At 38.5% G+C, this 16,387-nt stretch overlaps 1 protein-coding gene across 4 annotated transcripts in view; it reads right to left on the bottom strand.

Annotated features, from left to right (window-relative positions):
* ZFAND6 (zinc finger AN1-type containing 6) overlaps positions 6,695-16,387 on the bottom strand; it is a 55,878-nt gene continuing 46,185 nt past the window's right edge. For 2 of the 4 annotated variants that reach the window (XM_018066299.1, XM_005695062.3), the window contains 5 exons: positions 15,973-16,143; positions 14,642-14,750; positions 13,638-13,738; positions 9,855-9,968; positions 7,131-7,614 (listed from right to left, as the gene is read on the bottom strand). In XM_018066299.1, coding sequence (XP_017921788.1) covers positions 7,466-7,614; positions 9,855-9,968; positions 13,638-13,738; positions 14,642-14,750; positions 15,973-16,126 — 627 coding nt within the window. In that variant the 5' untranslated portion in view covers positions 16,127-16,143 and the 3' untranslated portion in view covers positions 7,131-7,465. Of the gene's footprint in view, positions 7,615-9,854; positions 9,969-13,637; positions 13,739-14,641; positions 14,751-15,972; positions 16,144-16,387 lie in introns of all 4 variants that reach the window. The other 2 variants (XM_018066297.1, XM_018066298.1) reach the window with 2 other exon arrangements.

The raw sequence follows: 16,387 nt of genomic DNA, 5'->3' as shown, positions 1-16,387 counted from the left end.
GGACAATTCCCTGGAGGAAGGCATGGCAACCCACTCCAGTAGTCTTGCCTGGAGAATCCCACGGACAGAGGAGCTTCGTGGGCTATAGTCCATAGAGTGGCCAAGAGTTGGACACGACTACGTGATGAAGCACACACAGTGAACTATTTGCTTGTTCCGTACTGGCCTGGTCTCTCCCCTTAGAGACAGGAACTATCTTACTCTTTCTGTAGCTTTGTTAATGCCCAGCAAAAATGTCTGGCACAGAATAGGTCCTCCATTAATACTTAAGTAAATAATACAAAACGGTTGAATGGCAATTAATCAATAACCAATGAGCACCCCCACCTCATCCAGGCACTAGGAATAGTGCACAACTGCTTCCTTATTTACTGAGCCTGTGCTGTGTGAGTGATGGGCCAGGAACTTCCACTGAACACACAAGCTAGTGAAAGCCTAGATTACAAAGCTTCAGTTGTGTTTGACTCTTTGTGACCCCATGGACTGTAGTCCGCCAGGCTCCTCTGTCCATGAGATTCTCCAGGCAAGAATACTGGAGTGGATTGCCATTTCCTTCTCTGATAAAAGCCGTGTAGAGAGAAAATCAACCTTTTGGGGGAAGGGCATGGGGCTGATGTGTGTGTGAGAAAGGGTGTGGGCGTGAGATGGCTGTAGGGAGAGTAAGATTTCATAGTTTTAAAATAGACTTGCCAAGCCACTAATTATATATAGTGTCTGAAAGGTACCAAAGCTGTTCTCCATTTGGAAAAAAAGTTGAAGTAAATAACTTGCAAGTACACTATATTTTCTTTCTCCTCTTCTGGGAGGGAGTGTGTTGAGCATGTACAATCATAAAAAAGAATTTTAAGGAAAAAAATGCTGTCTGTAATCCTGCCATCCTGCAGTTTTCATGTTATTTGCTCATTATATTTGTATGTGCATGATTTTTTCCATCTGTACAGAAAGGCCAATTTTCAGTCTTTCCTTAGACTTTTCTCCTGAACACTTTTCCTTGTGGCCAAATCAGCTTCGTTATTATTTTCATCGGCTGAAGAAATTGTAGTGCTTGAGACTGTTGCAGTACTGGAGCTATGGAGATCTGCACGCACAAAATGTTTTCCTTTTCCTACTCTGCTACTGGAGTGTAAATTCCTGGGTGGCAGGGTCTGGATGCTTTCAGGACTGGAGGCGAGCCTGGCACCTCCGTCATGACGGGCTGGTTTGAGCCTCTGTAGCACTAAGCTCAGTGCCTCCCTCGGATGCGAAAATGCGGCACAGGAGACTCCAGCAGCTGCCCATGACTCTGAGAACTGGAGAGCTTTCTGAAGAGAGAAAGTCTTGCCAGAGGCTGGCCCCTGCCATTCAGATTCCTAGGATGTGGAGCTGCCTGCACTGGGAGCAGGGGAGTAGCCTTTTGGGGCAACACTCAGGAGTCCATCCATTCCCCTTCTCCCCACCCTACAAACTTCACTTGCACATGAATTACCTGAGCTCATCTCCAAGGTCCTCTAAATGTTGAACTCCTTGCAGAGAACCGAATGTCACTCGCGTTTGCACAATATATATCCTTCTGATGTTAAAGTGTATGGTATACACACCAAATACACGGTGTGCCCTTGAAAACGTGCTGCTCTGCTCAGCTGTGTCCGACTCTTTGGGATCCCATGGACTGTAGCCCACCAGGACACTGTCCACGGAAGTTTCCATGCAAGAATACTGGAGTGGGTTGCCATTTCCTTCTCCAGGTCTCTTGCATCTCCTGCATTGGCAGGTGGATTCTTTACCACTAGTGCCACCTGGGAAGCCTGACACAGTGTGCCCTCTAAAGTATGTACTATAAGTGTTTCTGAGCTTGAGCCTTAAGAAGAAAAGAGCTTTGCTTCATTGAAGTGCTTTGTCTTTTATCATAGTTCCCTCTTTTTCTCGACTATTCTGAACAGAGCTAAATGAACCAGCTCAACAAGGGCTGGGTTTTCTGCAAATTTTCTTCTTTCCTGCCCCTCCCCCCCCCTTTTTTTTGTCTTTAGCCTGCTTTTTGTTGCAGGTACTGTTCATCCATGTTTTAATGGAATACCAGCTCAAAGCTATTTTTCACTGATTTTTAAACATATGCCAGCTGAGTTGGCCTTTTTTCAACTGGACCATTTTTAAAGTCTTTATTGCGCTTGTTACAATATTACTTCTGATTTGTTTTGGTTTTTAGGCCTGGAGGCACCGTGGGATTAGCTCCCTGACCAGGAATCAAACCTGCACTCTCTGCGTTGAAAGGTGGTCTAAACCCCTGACCGCCAGCGAAGTCCCAGGGTTTTTGCTTTTTGTGTTGTAGGATTCTACAAGTTTGGACAGATGCATAGTTAGGTATCCACCATTACAGTCATGGAAGCTGTTTCCCTGCCTTAAAACTCCGCGCTTCACCTTTTCATCCCTTTTACTACCTGAACGCAGACCACCTCTTGACTCTAGTTTTGCCTTTTCCAGAATGCCATCTATTAGCGAGTCTTTTTGGACTGCTTCACCGAGCAATATATAAGGTTCCTTCATGTCTTCTTGTGCCTTGATGGCTCATTTTTTTCTTATTGCTTAATACCATTTGATTATGCAGATGTACCACCGTTTATCGGTACCTATGAAGGACAACTTGGCTAATTTTTGGCAATTATGGATAAATAAAGCTGCTAAAAACATTTGGGTGCAGGTTTTGGTGTAGACATGGTCTTTAATTCATTTGGACAGATACCTAGGAATACAACTAACTGCTTGTCCTTAGGACTATGGTTAAATTTAAGAGACTCCTCAACTTCTTCCTTCTGTCCTATGTTGCATTCCCATCAATGAACTCAAATTCCTGTTGCTCCACATCCTCGATAGCATTTGGTGTTGTCTTTTGGATTTTAGCTATTCTTATAGGTATTAGCGTCATCTCCTTTTAATTGGCTATTCTCCAATGACATACTGACCACCTTTTAGTTTTATTTGCCATCTGTTTATCTTCTTTGATGAGATGTCTAGATATTCTGACCATTTTTTAACTGGGTTTGTTTTCTTACAGTTATTTTTTATTTAGGGTAAGCCCTTTGTCACTGTGTTTTGCTAATATTTTCTCCCAGTCTGTGGCTTGTCTTTCTGTTCTCTTGGCAACGCCTTTTGCAGAGAAATTTTTAACTTTGAAGTTCAACTTACCCATTTTTTTATTTCCATGAATCGTGGTTTTGGTGTTTCATTTAAGAAAACATCAAACATTAGACAACAGGCTACATTAGAAATGGTGGGCATACTAGTAAGCTGAGTTACTTAGAACTAAAGTCTCAATTAAGCAATTTGTATAATAATCTTTAAAAACGATGACTTCTTTTGATTTATTTTTAAGTATCTGGGGCTTTTTCCTAAATAAAATTTTAAGGAGTAAATCGTGTATGTGGGAAAAACATCAAAACAAAAAAACATCACCCAGACTCCCAACTTTAACATGTGGTCACTTAAAAATCTTTGTAATTAAGACTGTGGACTTCGGGTACTTCTATTTTGTTGTCTCTAGGGCCCACTAGTTTTGATCACTATTTATACTCCATTTTAAGAATATGTCACATTTTATCCGTTCTTCAAAGGGGAACCGAGCGGTTTCTGGATTTTTGCTTTCTGTAAACAAGGCTTTGAAAATTGCTGTACATGTGTACTGTTCTCTATATGCAAGTTTTTCTGGGGCACACACTTAGAGAAGTAAAATTTGTGGATTACAGGATGTTTTAAAAGTCCAATTTTAAAAGGTACTAGTTTCCAAACCGTCCTAAGGACTGAACCACACTTGGTTAATGTCAGCAACCCTTCAAACACTAGATACTGCCAAACACTTTTAAAGCTTTGCTAGCCAAATGGGTATAAAATAGTATCTTATTGTGGTCTTGATTTGCATTTTAACTTTTCCTGGTTTGTAACTTGGCTTTTCACTTTCTTTGATGGTTCTACCATATGGTATTTTTGGTTTTAAATGCCTCATTTTAATAGACAAATTCATCAGTAATTCTTGCAGTCAATGCTTTGTGTCTTAAACAGTCCTATATCCAAGGTCGAAGCAGTAATCATGTTTTTTTGAGAATTAAAGTTTGTGTTTTGCATTTAATTCATGAATTTTTTCCTTGTGGCATGATAGGAGCAATTTTCACCTCTTTTCTATGCTGACTAGTTGGGCTAGCTGTCATGGTCACAGTCTCCTTCCCCCAATGTGGTGTGCTGTACCTCTTACACCCAGTTCATTTCATGCATGGCTTTTCTGGGGGTATTTTGGTCTAATCTATTAGGGTTCTGTACCACCTTTAGTGAATACCATGCTATTTTAATGAACGTGGCTTCATGATGAGTCTTACATAGAGTGGAAAAATGCCCATCTCCCTAATTTTTCTTTATTGAAATGTCCTAGCCTTGGGCTCACCTTTATCTTTTAATTTAGAACCACCTTAACAAGTTTCAGGAGGAAACTTGGTGGGACTCTGATAGGGACTGCTTTGAATCTATAGGTCTATTTGGGTACAAAATACATCTTCTTGACATTGTCTGCCTAGCTGCAAACTTCTCTCTCTCCCTACGTTTTCAGGTCTTAGCTATTATCTCAATAATGTTTGAAAATTTTTTCTTAAAAGAGGTCTTTCAACATGCATTGTTCACAATCAACTGTGGAAAATTCTGAAAGAGATGGGAATACCAGACCACCTAACCTGCCTCTTGAGAAATCTGTATGCAGGTCAGGAAGCAACAGTTAGAACGGGACATGGAACAACAGACTGGTTCCTAATAGGAAAAGTTCGTCAAGGCTGTATATTGTCACCCTGCTTATTTAACTTATATGCAGAGTACATCATGAGAAACGCTGGACTGGAAGAAACACAAGCTGGAATTAAGATTGCCTGGAGAAATATCAATAACCTCAGATATGCAGATGACACCACCCTTATGGCAGAAAGTGAAAAGGAGCTAAAACGCCTCTTGATGAGAGTGAAAGAGGAGAGTGAAAAAGTTGGCTTAAAGCTCAACATTCAGAAAACGAAGATCATGGCATCTGGTCCCATCACTTCATGGGAAATAGATGGGGAAACAGTAGAAACAGTGTCAGACTTTATTTTTTTGGGCTCCAAAATCACTGCAGATGGTGACTGCAGCCATGAAATTAAAAGACGCTTACCTCTTGGAAGAAGAGTTATGACCAATCTAGATAGTATATTCAAAAGCAGAGACATTACTTTGCCGACTAAGGTCTGTCTAGTCAAGGCTCTGGTTTTTCCTGTGGTCATGTATGGATGTGAGAGTTGGACTGTGAAGAAGGCTGAGCGCCGAAGAACTGATGCTTTTGAACTGTGGTGTTGGAGAAGACTCGAGAGTCCCTTGGACTGCAAGGAGATCCAACCAGTCCATTCTGAAGGAGATCAACCCTGGGATTTCTTTGGAAGGAATGATGGTAAAGCTGAAGCTCCAGTGCTTTGGCCACCTCATGGGAAGAGTTGACTCACTGGAAAAGACTCTGATGCTAGGAGGGATTGGGGGCAGGAGGAGAAGGGGACGACCAGGGATGAGACGTCTGGATGGCATCACGGACTCGATGGATGTGAGTCTGAGTGAACTCTGGGAGATGGTGATGGACAGGGAGGCCTGGCGTGCCGCGATTCATGGGGTCGCAAAGAGTCAGGCACGACTGAGCGGCTAAACTGAACTGGTGTTAATACAACTGTAAAATGTGTCCTCCCATTTTCTGATTGTTGCTGATACAAAGAAATGCAACTGGCTTCAGAAAATTAATGTTACACCTACCGCTATAATGAAACCCTGGTATTTCTGGTATTTTCTCTTTAGATTTGAGTTTTCTACAAAAAAAGAATGTGTAATGTACAAATAATTAGTGTTTCCTACTTTTTATTTCTTATAACATTTTTAGTTCTATTGACTAGGATCTCCAACACAATTTTGAATATAAGCAGTGATAGTGGAAAACTAGCCCTTTCTTTCTGAATTTAAAGGGGTATGAAATTTCCTCTTTGTGGCAGATGCTTGTTTTCTGTTTTACAGATTTACACAGAAGCTATCACCTTAAGGAAATTCCTTTCCAGTCCTAATTTATCAAGTTTTTATTATGACTGGGTGGTGTTAAATCCTATTATATACTTTAATCGGATCTACTAAGATAGTCATAATGGTTTTCTCTTATTTAATATTTACAGATTCCAATGCTAAGTCATCATTACATATGGAGGGAGAATACACACAGTAAGACGGAATACACAAGCATTAAGTAAACAAATATAAACTTAGAAATCTATATTGTAAAATACTATTTAATCTGTTTTACACACTATTTCAAGCTTTTAAAAGGCTGGCTGCCAGGTAAGTTTAAAAACCACAGAACAAATGGCTTTTGGGAGATCTTTCTACTCCACAGTTCTCCAGCTCTCCATGTTTGAGTTATGCTCTTTCAGTTTCTCTAATCCTACTAGAAAAAGAAGCTTCTACTAGATACTAATTCGCTGTGACAGAGTTCAGGAGAAACAAACAAGAGCTAGAAAATATGACACATTCAACTCACGGGAATGTAAGATCACAATTTATCATCGTTAAGTATCAGTCACAGATAGACGTGAGAGCTCATCTCACAAAATCAGTAAAGCAGAAAACTAAAGGACCAGAAGTCAAAATGAACTACCAGCAAGAGTAATGGAGAAAAAGTAATACAAGGGAACGTTATGGTTTTCCTTTTTATTTAATCAAAGACTGGTGGATAAACATAAATACAGCACAATTACTTCAGATCATTCTTCATATTGTATACACACAGACCGATGAACATCATCTGAAAGAAACCTGCAGTCAGCAAAGAAATGCGTACAGCTTTTCCTTCCTTCGCTCAAAAAAACTTAAAAACACACAAACTTAGAATCTCATCAGCACACACTCTCCTGTGACAAATGATTCAGACATAAATAGTGGGTGCAAAGAAACTATATGCTAACATATGTATAACCTTTGTTAAGGAAAAACAGAAGCAGCCATAATGATTAAGATACATTCAGTTACTGATAACTAGCTGTGCCCTAAAGGACATTATCAAAACAGAAATCGTGCTGCAGAGAAAAGCTATATATACATACACAATGAGAAAATAAACTGCAAGATTAAAGCATGCATGTTTAATACTGGGAAAAATCACAGCCCTCCAAAATTTCTCCACATTTGTTATAAAAGCCCTCTGCACTCAACTAAAATTTAAATGATCTTAAAAGGATAATACTCGTAAAGTTTACTTTTTTCAGCCACAGAAACTGCAATGGAAATAAATGTTCAGAGTCATTTTCAAAACAAAAACAAAAATCTATTCTTCTGATGACATGTATGATTAAAGGTCTATGCAAGATACATTGCTCTACATTCCCAATGACTAGGAAAAAAAAAACCTCAAGTCAGTTTTTAGTTTGCAGATGGTCAAAGGATTTTGTATTCCATCAGGAGTTCAAATCTTCTGGATCTTTTCACCAACAACTACTGGATTTTCTTTTCTGATTTTCTCAGCAGCATCAGCTTTGTAATTGTAAGAGCAATTGTGTACATCTGAGTAACGGTGTACACCACAGTAAACATTTCCACACCGGCATTCAAACCCTGAAAATGGATTAATACATGTACATGAGTTGAGTGCAAGGTCTAAATTTTAAACTCTCTACATAATTAATGTTAAAAAGATCATGTCTGTAGGGCAGCAATCTAAAGAATCATTCCAAACTAGCAGTTGTACAACCTAGTATACTCTCAAATTCACCAGCTGATGGCTTCAGTTCTTGTTACCACCTACAAACACAGGTCTGTGCCAGCCCAAGTCACAGCCACTTCTCTGAGCTCAAGTTTCTTCACCTGAAACACAACTGCTTCCTATCAAAAACAGGACTGATAAAATGAAAATGTAAGACATTTCTCAAATACTACAATGTGAAAAAATAAGCATACTGTCAGAAGACAACCTTAAGATTTAGTTAAGAAAGATGAAACTTTGTACAGAACTGTTAACAAATAAAACAGTACACCAGCTTTCCTTGGCCAATCTCTAATGGAAATATTAACTGCAATCTGGCTCAGTGACTAAGAGCATCAGATCCAGTTGCAGTTGCCTAAGCATGAATCTATTTACTAACACAGGCAAATTACCAAGCCTCCCTGAGCCCCAGTTTCTGCACCTCTAATTCTGGAAATCAGTTATAGTAAGAATTAAATGAGGAAGTATTACCTGCCTAACATACAGTGAAGATGCAATAAATGCTATTTATTTTAGGGAAATGCCCCAAGAATTGAAGCCAAAAGAGAGAAATAAGCAGGGTGAATAGTCTTTAAATAAAACTAGTCCTGCACCCCTAAAAAGATTTTTACTGTATGATAGAACTGTTAGAACACAGGAATCAATATTTTAAATGTTGACATTTGATGCAAACTTCCTTTACCACATTTTTTAAAAAACTTCCAAAAGATATCCTGTAACTTCATAACATTTTATTTTAAAAATTTTATTATTATTTTGGCTGCACTACACATCTTGTGGGATCTTAGTTCCCCGGCCAGGGATTGAACCCAGGAGTGAAAGCGTGCAGTCCTAACTCCTGGACCACCAGGAAGTCTCCTGTGACTTCGTAATAATGAATGAAAAATGAAGCCAAAAGTAACACCAGACTAACAAGACTGGACAAGATAGAAATTACTAAGTCGCAGTCTTCTATTCGTGAGGTCTAAGTTTCTGAGATTTTGACAGACAGTATTTGATACTATACATATTTATTATATAATATATATACACACACTTAAAAATGCCTTATTTGTTCATGTTTGTATTCTTTAAATAAATACACTTGCCAAGGCATGAACCAGTCTTAAAACATCTTTGATATCAGACTATAAATCTCCTTTCCTCTTTTATCTACTCCTTAGCCACATAACCTTCCTAAAACATAATTTTGCTCAAAATCCTATCTATTCTTAAGTCAGTTTCTTAGGCGGTACAGCTGCCACTCTTCTTCATCAGTTACCCACAGTGCACATCATCAGCCTCATCTGACGGTCTCAAACACCCTTCTGCACCTATTTTGTGCTATATTCCCTATTTATGGTCCCTCAACATGCCCTATTCTTTCCTTTCTCTGAGCTTTCATCCAAGCTCTTTTTTTCTGCCTGAAATGCTCCTATGTCCATCAGTTATAAGTCCTACTAACTTTTCAGGACCCAGCTGAAACATCCTACTTTCCGGATTCTTTGATGGGCCTCTGCTCCTCTCCTATGAATTATCAATAATTACACACATCTCTGAACTCCCAAAGCAATCTATTTGCATTTAAATGTACTTGCTTTGCCAAATAGCCAAGTAGTATTTCGAACATTTTCCCCTCTCTTAATACCATCTAATACCTCTGTTACAGCAGTCAGCAGGTACTGATTACTTATTGGGTGGCAGGACAGGTCTATCACCTTACATGTATGAACTCTGTGAGCCCGCACCACCAACCAATGATTGGCCATTTTACACACAGCTCACCAAGTACTTAAACACCCTCTCTCACACAACCATCTCTGGCTCTCTAAAGGCAGGAGACACACCCCTGCCCTTTCACAGAGCCTGGCATACTGACTTGACTTGTCTAACATTCTCAAATGCAGTTAAAATGAATTTTAACAGAAAAGCTACTCATTTCAGTATTAGGTATGTAATTAAAGCTACTTTTACTTAAGAAAATTCAGGAGGTGAAGCATATCCATTATTAACTCACATGGAAACAGAAATAATCTTAACTGAAGCCATTAATAATAAGTCAAACATTATCTTAAATAAAATCTTAATTTAAACCTGTGACTCAGGCCCTTACCAGTAAGTCCCACTTTCTTTCTGCACATGAAACAGCGATTCTTTTTCTGTTTTGGTTTTTCAAGAGACTTGCTTTGCTCTTCAGACGCCTGCTGTGCCGTTTCTGATACTGAAGCTGACAAAAATATGAAGGTAGTGAAACTCAACTGTGCAATGAGATTCTGAGGTGAGGTGGTTGCTACCCCCACTTGCCCCCACTGATCTGTTTATTCAGAGGATAATTGTTTATTTATTAGCATGGAAAGATGCCCACAGTTAAGTTTCAAAGTAGTTTATATAATATGACCCCTTTTTTGTTAAATGCATAGATGTATGCTAAGTATGTATGTATACACACATGCAGAAAAGCTAAACTATACATTGAGATGTTAACATAACTCTAGAAAGTGCTATATTTTCAAAATTTTCTGGTAATTATGTATTTGACCCATAAAAGACATACAACACACAAACATTACTTGGGTATTCTACGGGAGAAAGAAACAAAATGTGTAAGAAAACGGTCACACGCAAACTTCTAAATATTGTTGAGTCAGAACTATGTAGATTTCAAAGAGTACAAGGGAAAGAAATCCTAAAACCAAGATTCAGTGGAATACTAAGTATGTTCAAAATTCTCAGAATATTTCATATAAAACCTTTAAAATATGGGGAATAAGATATATTGATTACAACATTACAATTAAGATAGTAAATTAAGCAGTGAACCCAAGGTCATCTCCACCAAAATTCAGGTCAAATTATTGCCCCTACACCCTAACTTATGGGTTTAATAAACTGGAAACCTGTCATTCCTAACTGATACACACTCCTCACTGTATAAGTGAGATACTGCTATTTATTAAATCACAAGGCATAATTAAAAGAGAAAGATGTTTTAATATAGTAAATTCTCAAATAAACATGAAAAAAATTCTTCAGAGCCATGAGGACCAAATGGAAGCAGTACCACCCACCTGGTGGCAACATATCCTGATTATGAGCAAAACACCTACAGAAGCAAAATACCTACAAAATCTGTTTCAAGGACACCACTCTGAAAACTCCAATAAACAATGTTAGGGAATTCTGGTTTAGGCACACAGCAGCTACTCGTGTGCCTTCTTCCATCTGGGATGATTTTCCTATCCAATAAATTCTGCTTGAGGGATACAAGTGGAACAATAAGGCAAGAGAGAGGACAGATACCTGGGCAAGTCACCAAACCAGCTGACCCTACCCTGGGAACTGAGGGAGGCTGGAGCTGGCAGCAGGAACACACACACAGACAGCCTACTCCAGGAAGCACCACAGCTGTCTAGTGGAAAGAATAATGGCCTGGAGTCAGGTGCCCAGGTTCCAGTTCCAGCTCAAATGACTACAGCACTTGAGTCAAAGACATCTTTTCGTCCATCTATTAAGTAGATGGAAAAAAACATTCTCTGCATTTATTCCTATCAAATAAAAAATATTCTCTGCATTTATTCCTATCAAATAGGGAAATCACAGGTATATTGTGTGTCATGAGTGTGTGTATCTGTATAGATACACAGTAGTATGAGGGTTTATAATAGGACATTTTCAACAGTATAAGCAAGACTTTAAAAAAAGAAAAAAACTGGCCTAAGAGCTTTTACACATGGAAAACTAACCCTCTCAAACTCATACGAAACTTATACCTGATTGTTCAATGATTCTGCTATGCTGAAATTATGCATGCTAAGTTCTTAAAAGGTACTTAAGTTAATACTGGTTTAACTTAAGTCCCTGAAATTACACGTGAAAAAAAAAAGGAGTCTATACAATTTAAAACCCCAATAGTGGTACAGAACGCACTTGCCAGTGAAGGAGACATAAGAGACATGGGTTCAGTTCCTCATCAGGAAGATCTCCTGGAGGAGAGCATGGTAACCCAGTCCAGTATTCTTTCCTGGAGAATCCTACAGACAGAGGAGCCTGGCAGGCTATAGTCCATGGGGTCGCAAAGAGTTTGGACACAACTGAAGCAACTTGGCATGCGCAATTTCTCCTAACATAGCATCAAGACCATCTTTTGCATTAATGTACTCAGCACTAGGTGAAGAGAACTGTTATTATTATCCATATACCATAAATGGGTCTTCGTATTATAATAGTTTACCAACTTAAAATCTTTTTTTTGTGTGTCAAATTTGTAAAACAACCGCTGTTTTATTCTTAAGCACCATATAATTTCCCACTATCAACATTCTAAAATTTGTTCAACTTTAAGATGTAAAATAACACCTTCATAGTTAGCAGCCTGTTTTCATTCTTCCATCCTTAGCTCTCTCTGGAGACTGCCAAGCAACCCCTGTTTCTCAATTCTCTGCATGTGGGTCCTGAAAGTAACCAGGATCCAGATAATGTATCCTCTCCCTGGTGCAGACTTGGTACCCTACCTGCTCTTCTCCATTCTGCCTCTCATCTTCCAAGCTGGGCCAAGGACTTCCAAACCTCAGACAGAAGACTGCTCATACATTTAAATACCCATTTACCCATCTACTACCTCCAATTGAGTCTTTAAGTTTTGAAATGTGACCACTTCCAACCTGCTCTATCTAAAATCTTGTCTCAAAATCACTTCTTTCAACCTCCCTGTTGAGAACAAACACATCACTGCTGTTTCAACTGTCATCCAACTGAAAGCTTTAACATCACTCTTGTCTTATTTCCCATGTCTAATGGATAACTAAACTTGGGGAATTTTTCTATTTCTGCTTTAAAAAATATCCTTTGTTTCTGCCCATCCTTAAACTTTTCTATTTAACCAAAAATAAAAATTATTCACTTATAATAATCATGAATATTTACAATATTCATAATTGCATGGACTATTTATCCTAATCAGACAGTTACATTCTCTTCCTACAGCAAAATGTGTAAGGAGGCAAATTATGCCAATCATTTGTTGGGCATGAAATCAGAGGAAGGGGAATTAGCTAGCTTAACTAAACTTAAACTTCAGCAAACTTCAGCTAAGATCGCCAGGTGTATCTGTCGTCACCCTGTGAACACCATGTACAGTGGAAGGCTTCAATGGGTACAGCATCGTGTCTGTTTAAATCATGGCACAGGTCAAATGACACAAGCTCATCTTCAGGCTTCTTTCCAGAGTATCCTCCTCAATTAATACATCGTTTCCACACACTGTAGAATATAATTAACCAAGCACAGATTTTTCACAGCATCCTAAATGCCTCCTCTAATAGCTCTGCCCACGAAGAAAGCCTTCATACACATATTCCAGTCTTCCTAGATCCACTTCACTTTGGTTCACATAATGGGGATACGAAGAGCATGGGCAAGAACTTGAGATGCCATGCTATAAATAAGAGTAACTGAGCGTGACTGTTGCGCTGGAGGTGGGGGTGGGGGTGGTGCCAGTCAAAGTAAATAGATAATCCAAGTCCAAAGCAAGAGATTCCTCTTAAGCCAGCAGCCCCGGTTCATGGGAGAGGAAAGAATATTTAGGTTAAAACAGACAAAACAGTAAAAGAGAACAGTATAACACAACCACTCATTCATTTAATTATATTTCTCAAACAAAACAGATTTTAAATTGCTATGCTGATGCTGATGACCTAATTACATATAAGTGGGAAAAAGTTCCCTACATTTCAGTCAATTGAGTACTTAAGAATGTAAAACACCCTGCTCATAAAGAAAACAAATATAAAAAATACATATTAGGCAGGTAATTTAAAAACACATGCATCTAGGAGAGTGCCTGGCTAAGAAGACTCAAAACATTTAATGACCAACACATGCTAGATCATGTGCAAACCTTGGAGGGCTTCTGTTTCAGGTATTGCTTTGTCCACAGATGTACTGTCCACTTGGGAAGACGCTACAGATTCTGATAAAAGTGACTGATTTGACACAGGGCTAGAAAAGCAAAAATATTTAGGTTTTAAAAGATAATCTCTTCATGACTAGAAACTAAGCAATTAATAAATAAGAGTTCAACATATCTAAGCAGATCATTAAGACAGGAATTAACCAGAAATGCTTTTTTTAAAAAAATAACTTCCATATAACTACAGAATTTTGAAACTTGAGACCAATTTGGACCAGAAATTTTTTGATTTTGAAATAAAGCAATAGTATATGTCCACTGTGTATGAATTCACTAAATGAACACTAGTATGATAAAGACATGCTTCAGGAACCCTAACACAAAGTTGTATATGATGCACTGATGGACACAGAAGAATTGGAAAAAACTTCAGAGCAGAAATTTAGTATATATTTCCTAACAGCAGGGTAAGAATGAAACAAATATTTCTGTGTTTCCAGCTTCTAAAAGACTTCAGTTAGAAAGAAAATACACTACAATACAAATAGGTATCAGGACGACATCATGATATTAAACAGAGAACAGGATCACACGATATTAAACAGAGAACCTGTGACAAGACCATTTTTTAATACAAAGCACTAGTATTTGCATCAAAGGCCTATGACTAGAACTTAACATGCTTCAAAAGGACTTCAGGGGTTGGTCAGGATACATTATGAAGAAAAATAAAGAAAAAAAGCTGTCTGAAAAACAAAATCTCTTCATTAAATTTTAAGACAACTCCCTACTCTCACTGTAATGTAATACCAATAAAAAGATTTTTTTGACTAGTCAGCAATAATAATGATACAGATACAATTTTCTGCTAGTTAATCCTAAAGTGACTTTAAATAGTTTTCCTTAAATAACAGAACTGACCAGATACGGAAAAAATGCCTTACTTTTTGATAGCTCTCTGGCTATCGAACGGTTCAGAGGCGGCCTCTTACCTTGGCTGCATAGATGAAGCTGCTGAGTCGAGCGCTGACTGAGCCTCTGGGACACTACCATCTGTGCACTGGACTGGTAAGGACTCAGACAGACTTGTGACAGAAGGCGCTGCAACAGGACCACATCACACGTTAGTGACTCTGTGCCCTGGGCGGGCTGGCATCTTATCTAAAAAAACCAAGACCAGCTTCCCACGAAATACAGTACAGGGGTTTTGTTTTACTATCTAATATGCCGGTTCATTACTTTAGCTAAAAGTTTTCAATAATTTTCCTATGAAAAGGATGCTAATTTTACCACATACGAAATATATGTAGTCAAGACTTAAACTACTATTTTTTAGAATTATCGCACAAACTCTTTAATTCATAAATGTCTTCCAAATAACAGTGCACAATGAGATCTTTAAAATAAAAAAGAATTCAGCAGTAGGGCAAATATAAGTTCAGAATTAAAATCTGCATGCAGGTTATATTATTGTACCTGTTCTTCATAAGGCAAAATGTAGATAATGATTTTACAAAACAATATGGTTAACTTATATTCACTTGATTTTAGCCTTAAGAAAATTTAAAGAAGTCCGGCTTGAACAGGAAGCAAATGATGAAATAGACTTCACAAGCAATTTTAAATGAACTTAAGTAACAGCCTGCACTTTCATTAACCACAGAAACCTATACATTCAGGCATTAACCTACATGAGAACTATCCTAGATAAGTAAAGCTCATGTTCAATATCCCTTTTTACACAATCACTGAAGCAAAAGCCACATCAATTCCAGGAGAATCCTCTGACATAATAATGCATAAATAACACAAGTGAACTGGGGATGAACAAACACCTTTTTCTCTGAGTCAAACTGCCCCACCTCTCCTTCCTATGCAGAAGGGAGGAAGGGTTTCTCTGAAGTCATCTGTGGCTATCTATCTGGAACTCTCTCCTCCAACTACCTTGGCCTCAGAAGTCATCCTAGAGAAAAGAACCAAGGTCCTCATACAGCCCCCACTTCTTCAGAGCTTATTTTCCAAGACAGCTCTACATACTTGGAGTGCGCATCTATTTTATTAATTAGTAAGATAAGAGTTCTGGAGCGCAGCATGTAAGACTGAGATGGATCTACAGCAGTTCTTTTCAATGAGTGGAGACACTCCTCTTTCTCTTGCCCTACCACTGATCATTACAATATGTAATGAGGCATTTTCCTGATGTAAATGTAGTAATGCAAGTACAGTGTGAAAGCAGGAAGAGGTGCTGGGTAGCCTGTGCTATTCAGGTGTATCTCAGTTATGAACAGCGCTGTGTTTTACTTACCAGGTAAGAACTACTTACCAGGTGGGCTTATTCTACCATTACTACTATTCTGTCTTTGAAGATGTTCTTTATAGCACACTGAACACATGCCATTCGTACGAGGGTTTCCATAAAATCCGCAGCCAGTGGAACAAAGCATAGGCACTTGGCTGTGATTAGTTTCTTGAGCCATGTTCCTCCGTTGCACACCTGAAATTTACACAGAATAAGCCGAGAACTCTGATACATACTACGATCATATATTATCCAAATCTGCTTTATGTAATAAAGGAAAATGCACATATACTCCTCCCCAAACCACTCTATAGCTGTCTGGCGTAGAGAGGGAAAAAAATATATCGAAAGGATACAAAAACTGAACTTTTATCTCCAACCCTCACTGTACAAAAGGCGGATTGTACTGGCTCAAACAATGTTATAAACTAGACAAAAG

This window comes from Capra hircus, chromosome 21 (assembly GCF_001704415.2).
Source record: "Capra hircus breed San Clemente chromosome 21, ASM170441v1, whole genome shotgun sequence".
Lineage (NCBI taxonomy): Eukaryota > Metazoa > Chordata > Mammalia > Artiodactyla > Bovidae > Capra > Capra hircus.
The sequence above is the reverse complement of the archived record's forward strand: the minus strand, read 5'-3'. Positions and strand labels throughout refer to the sequence as shown.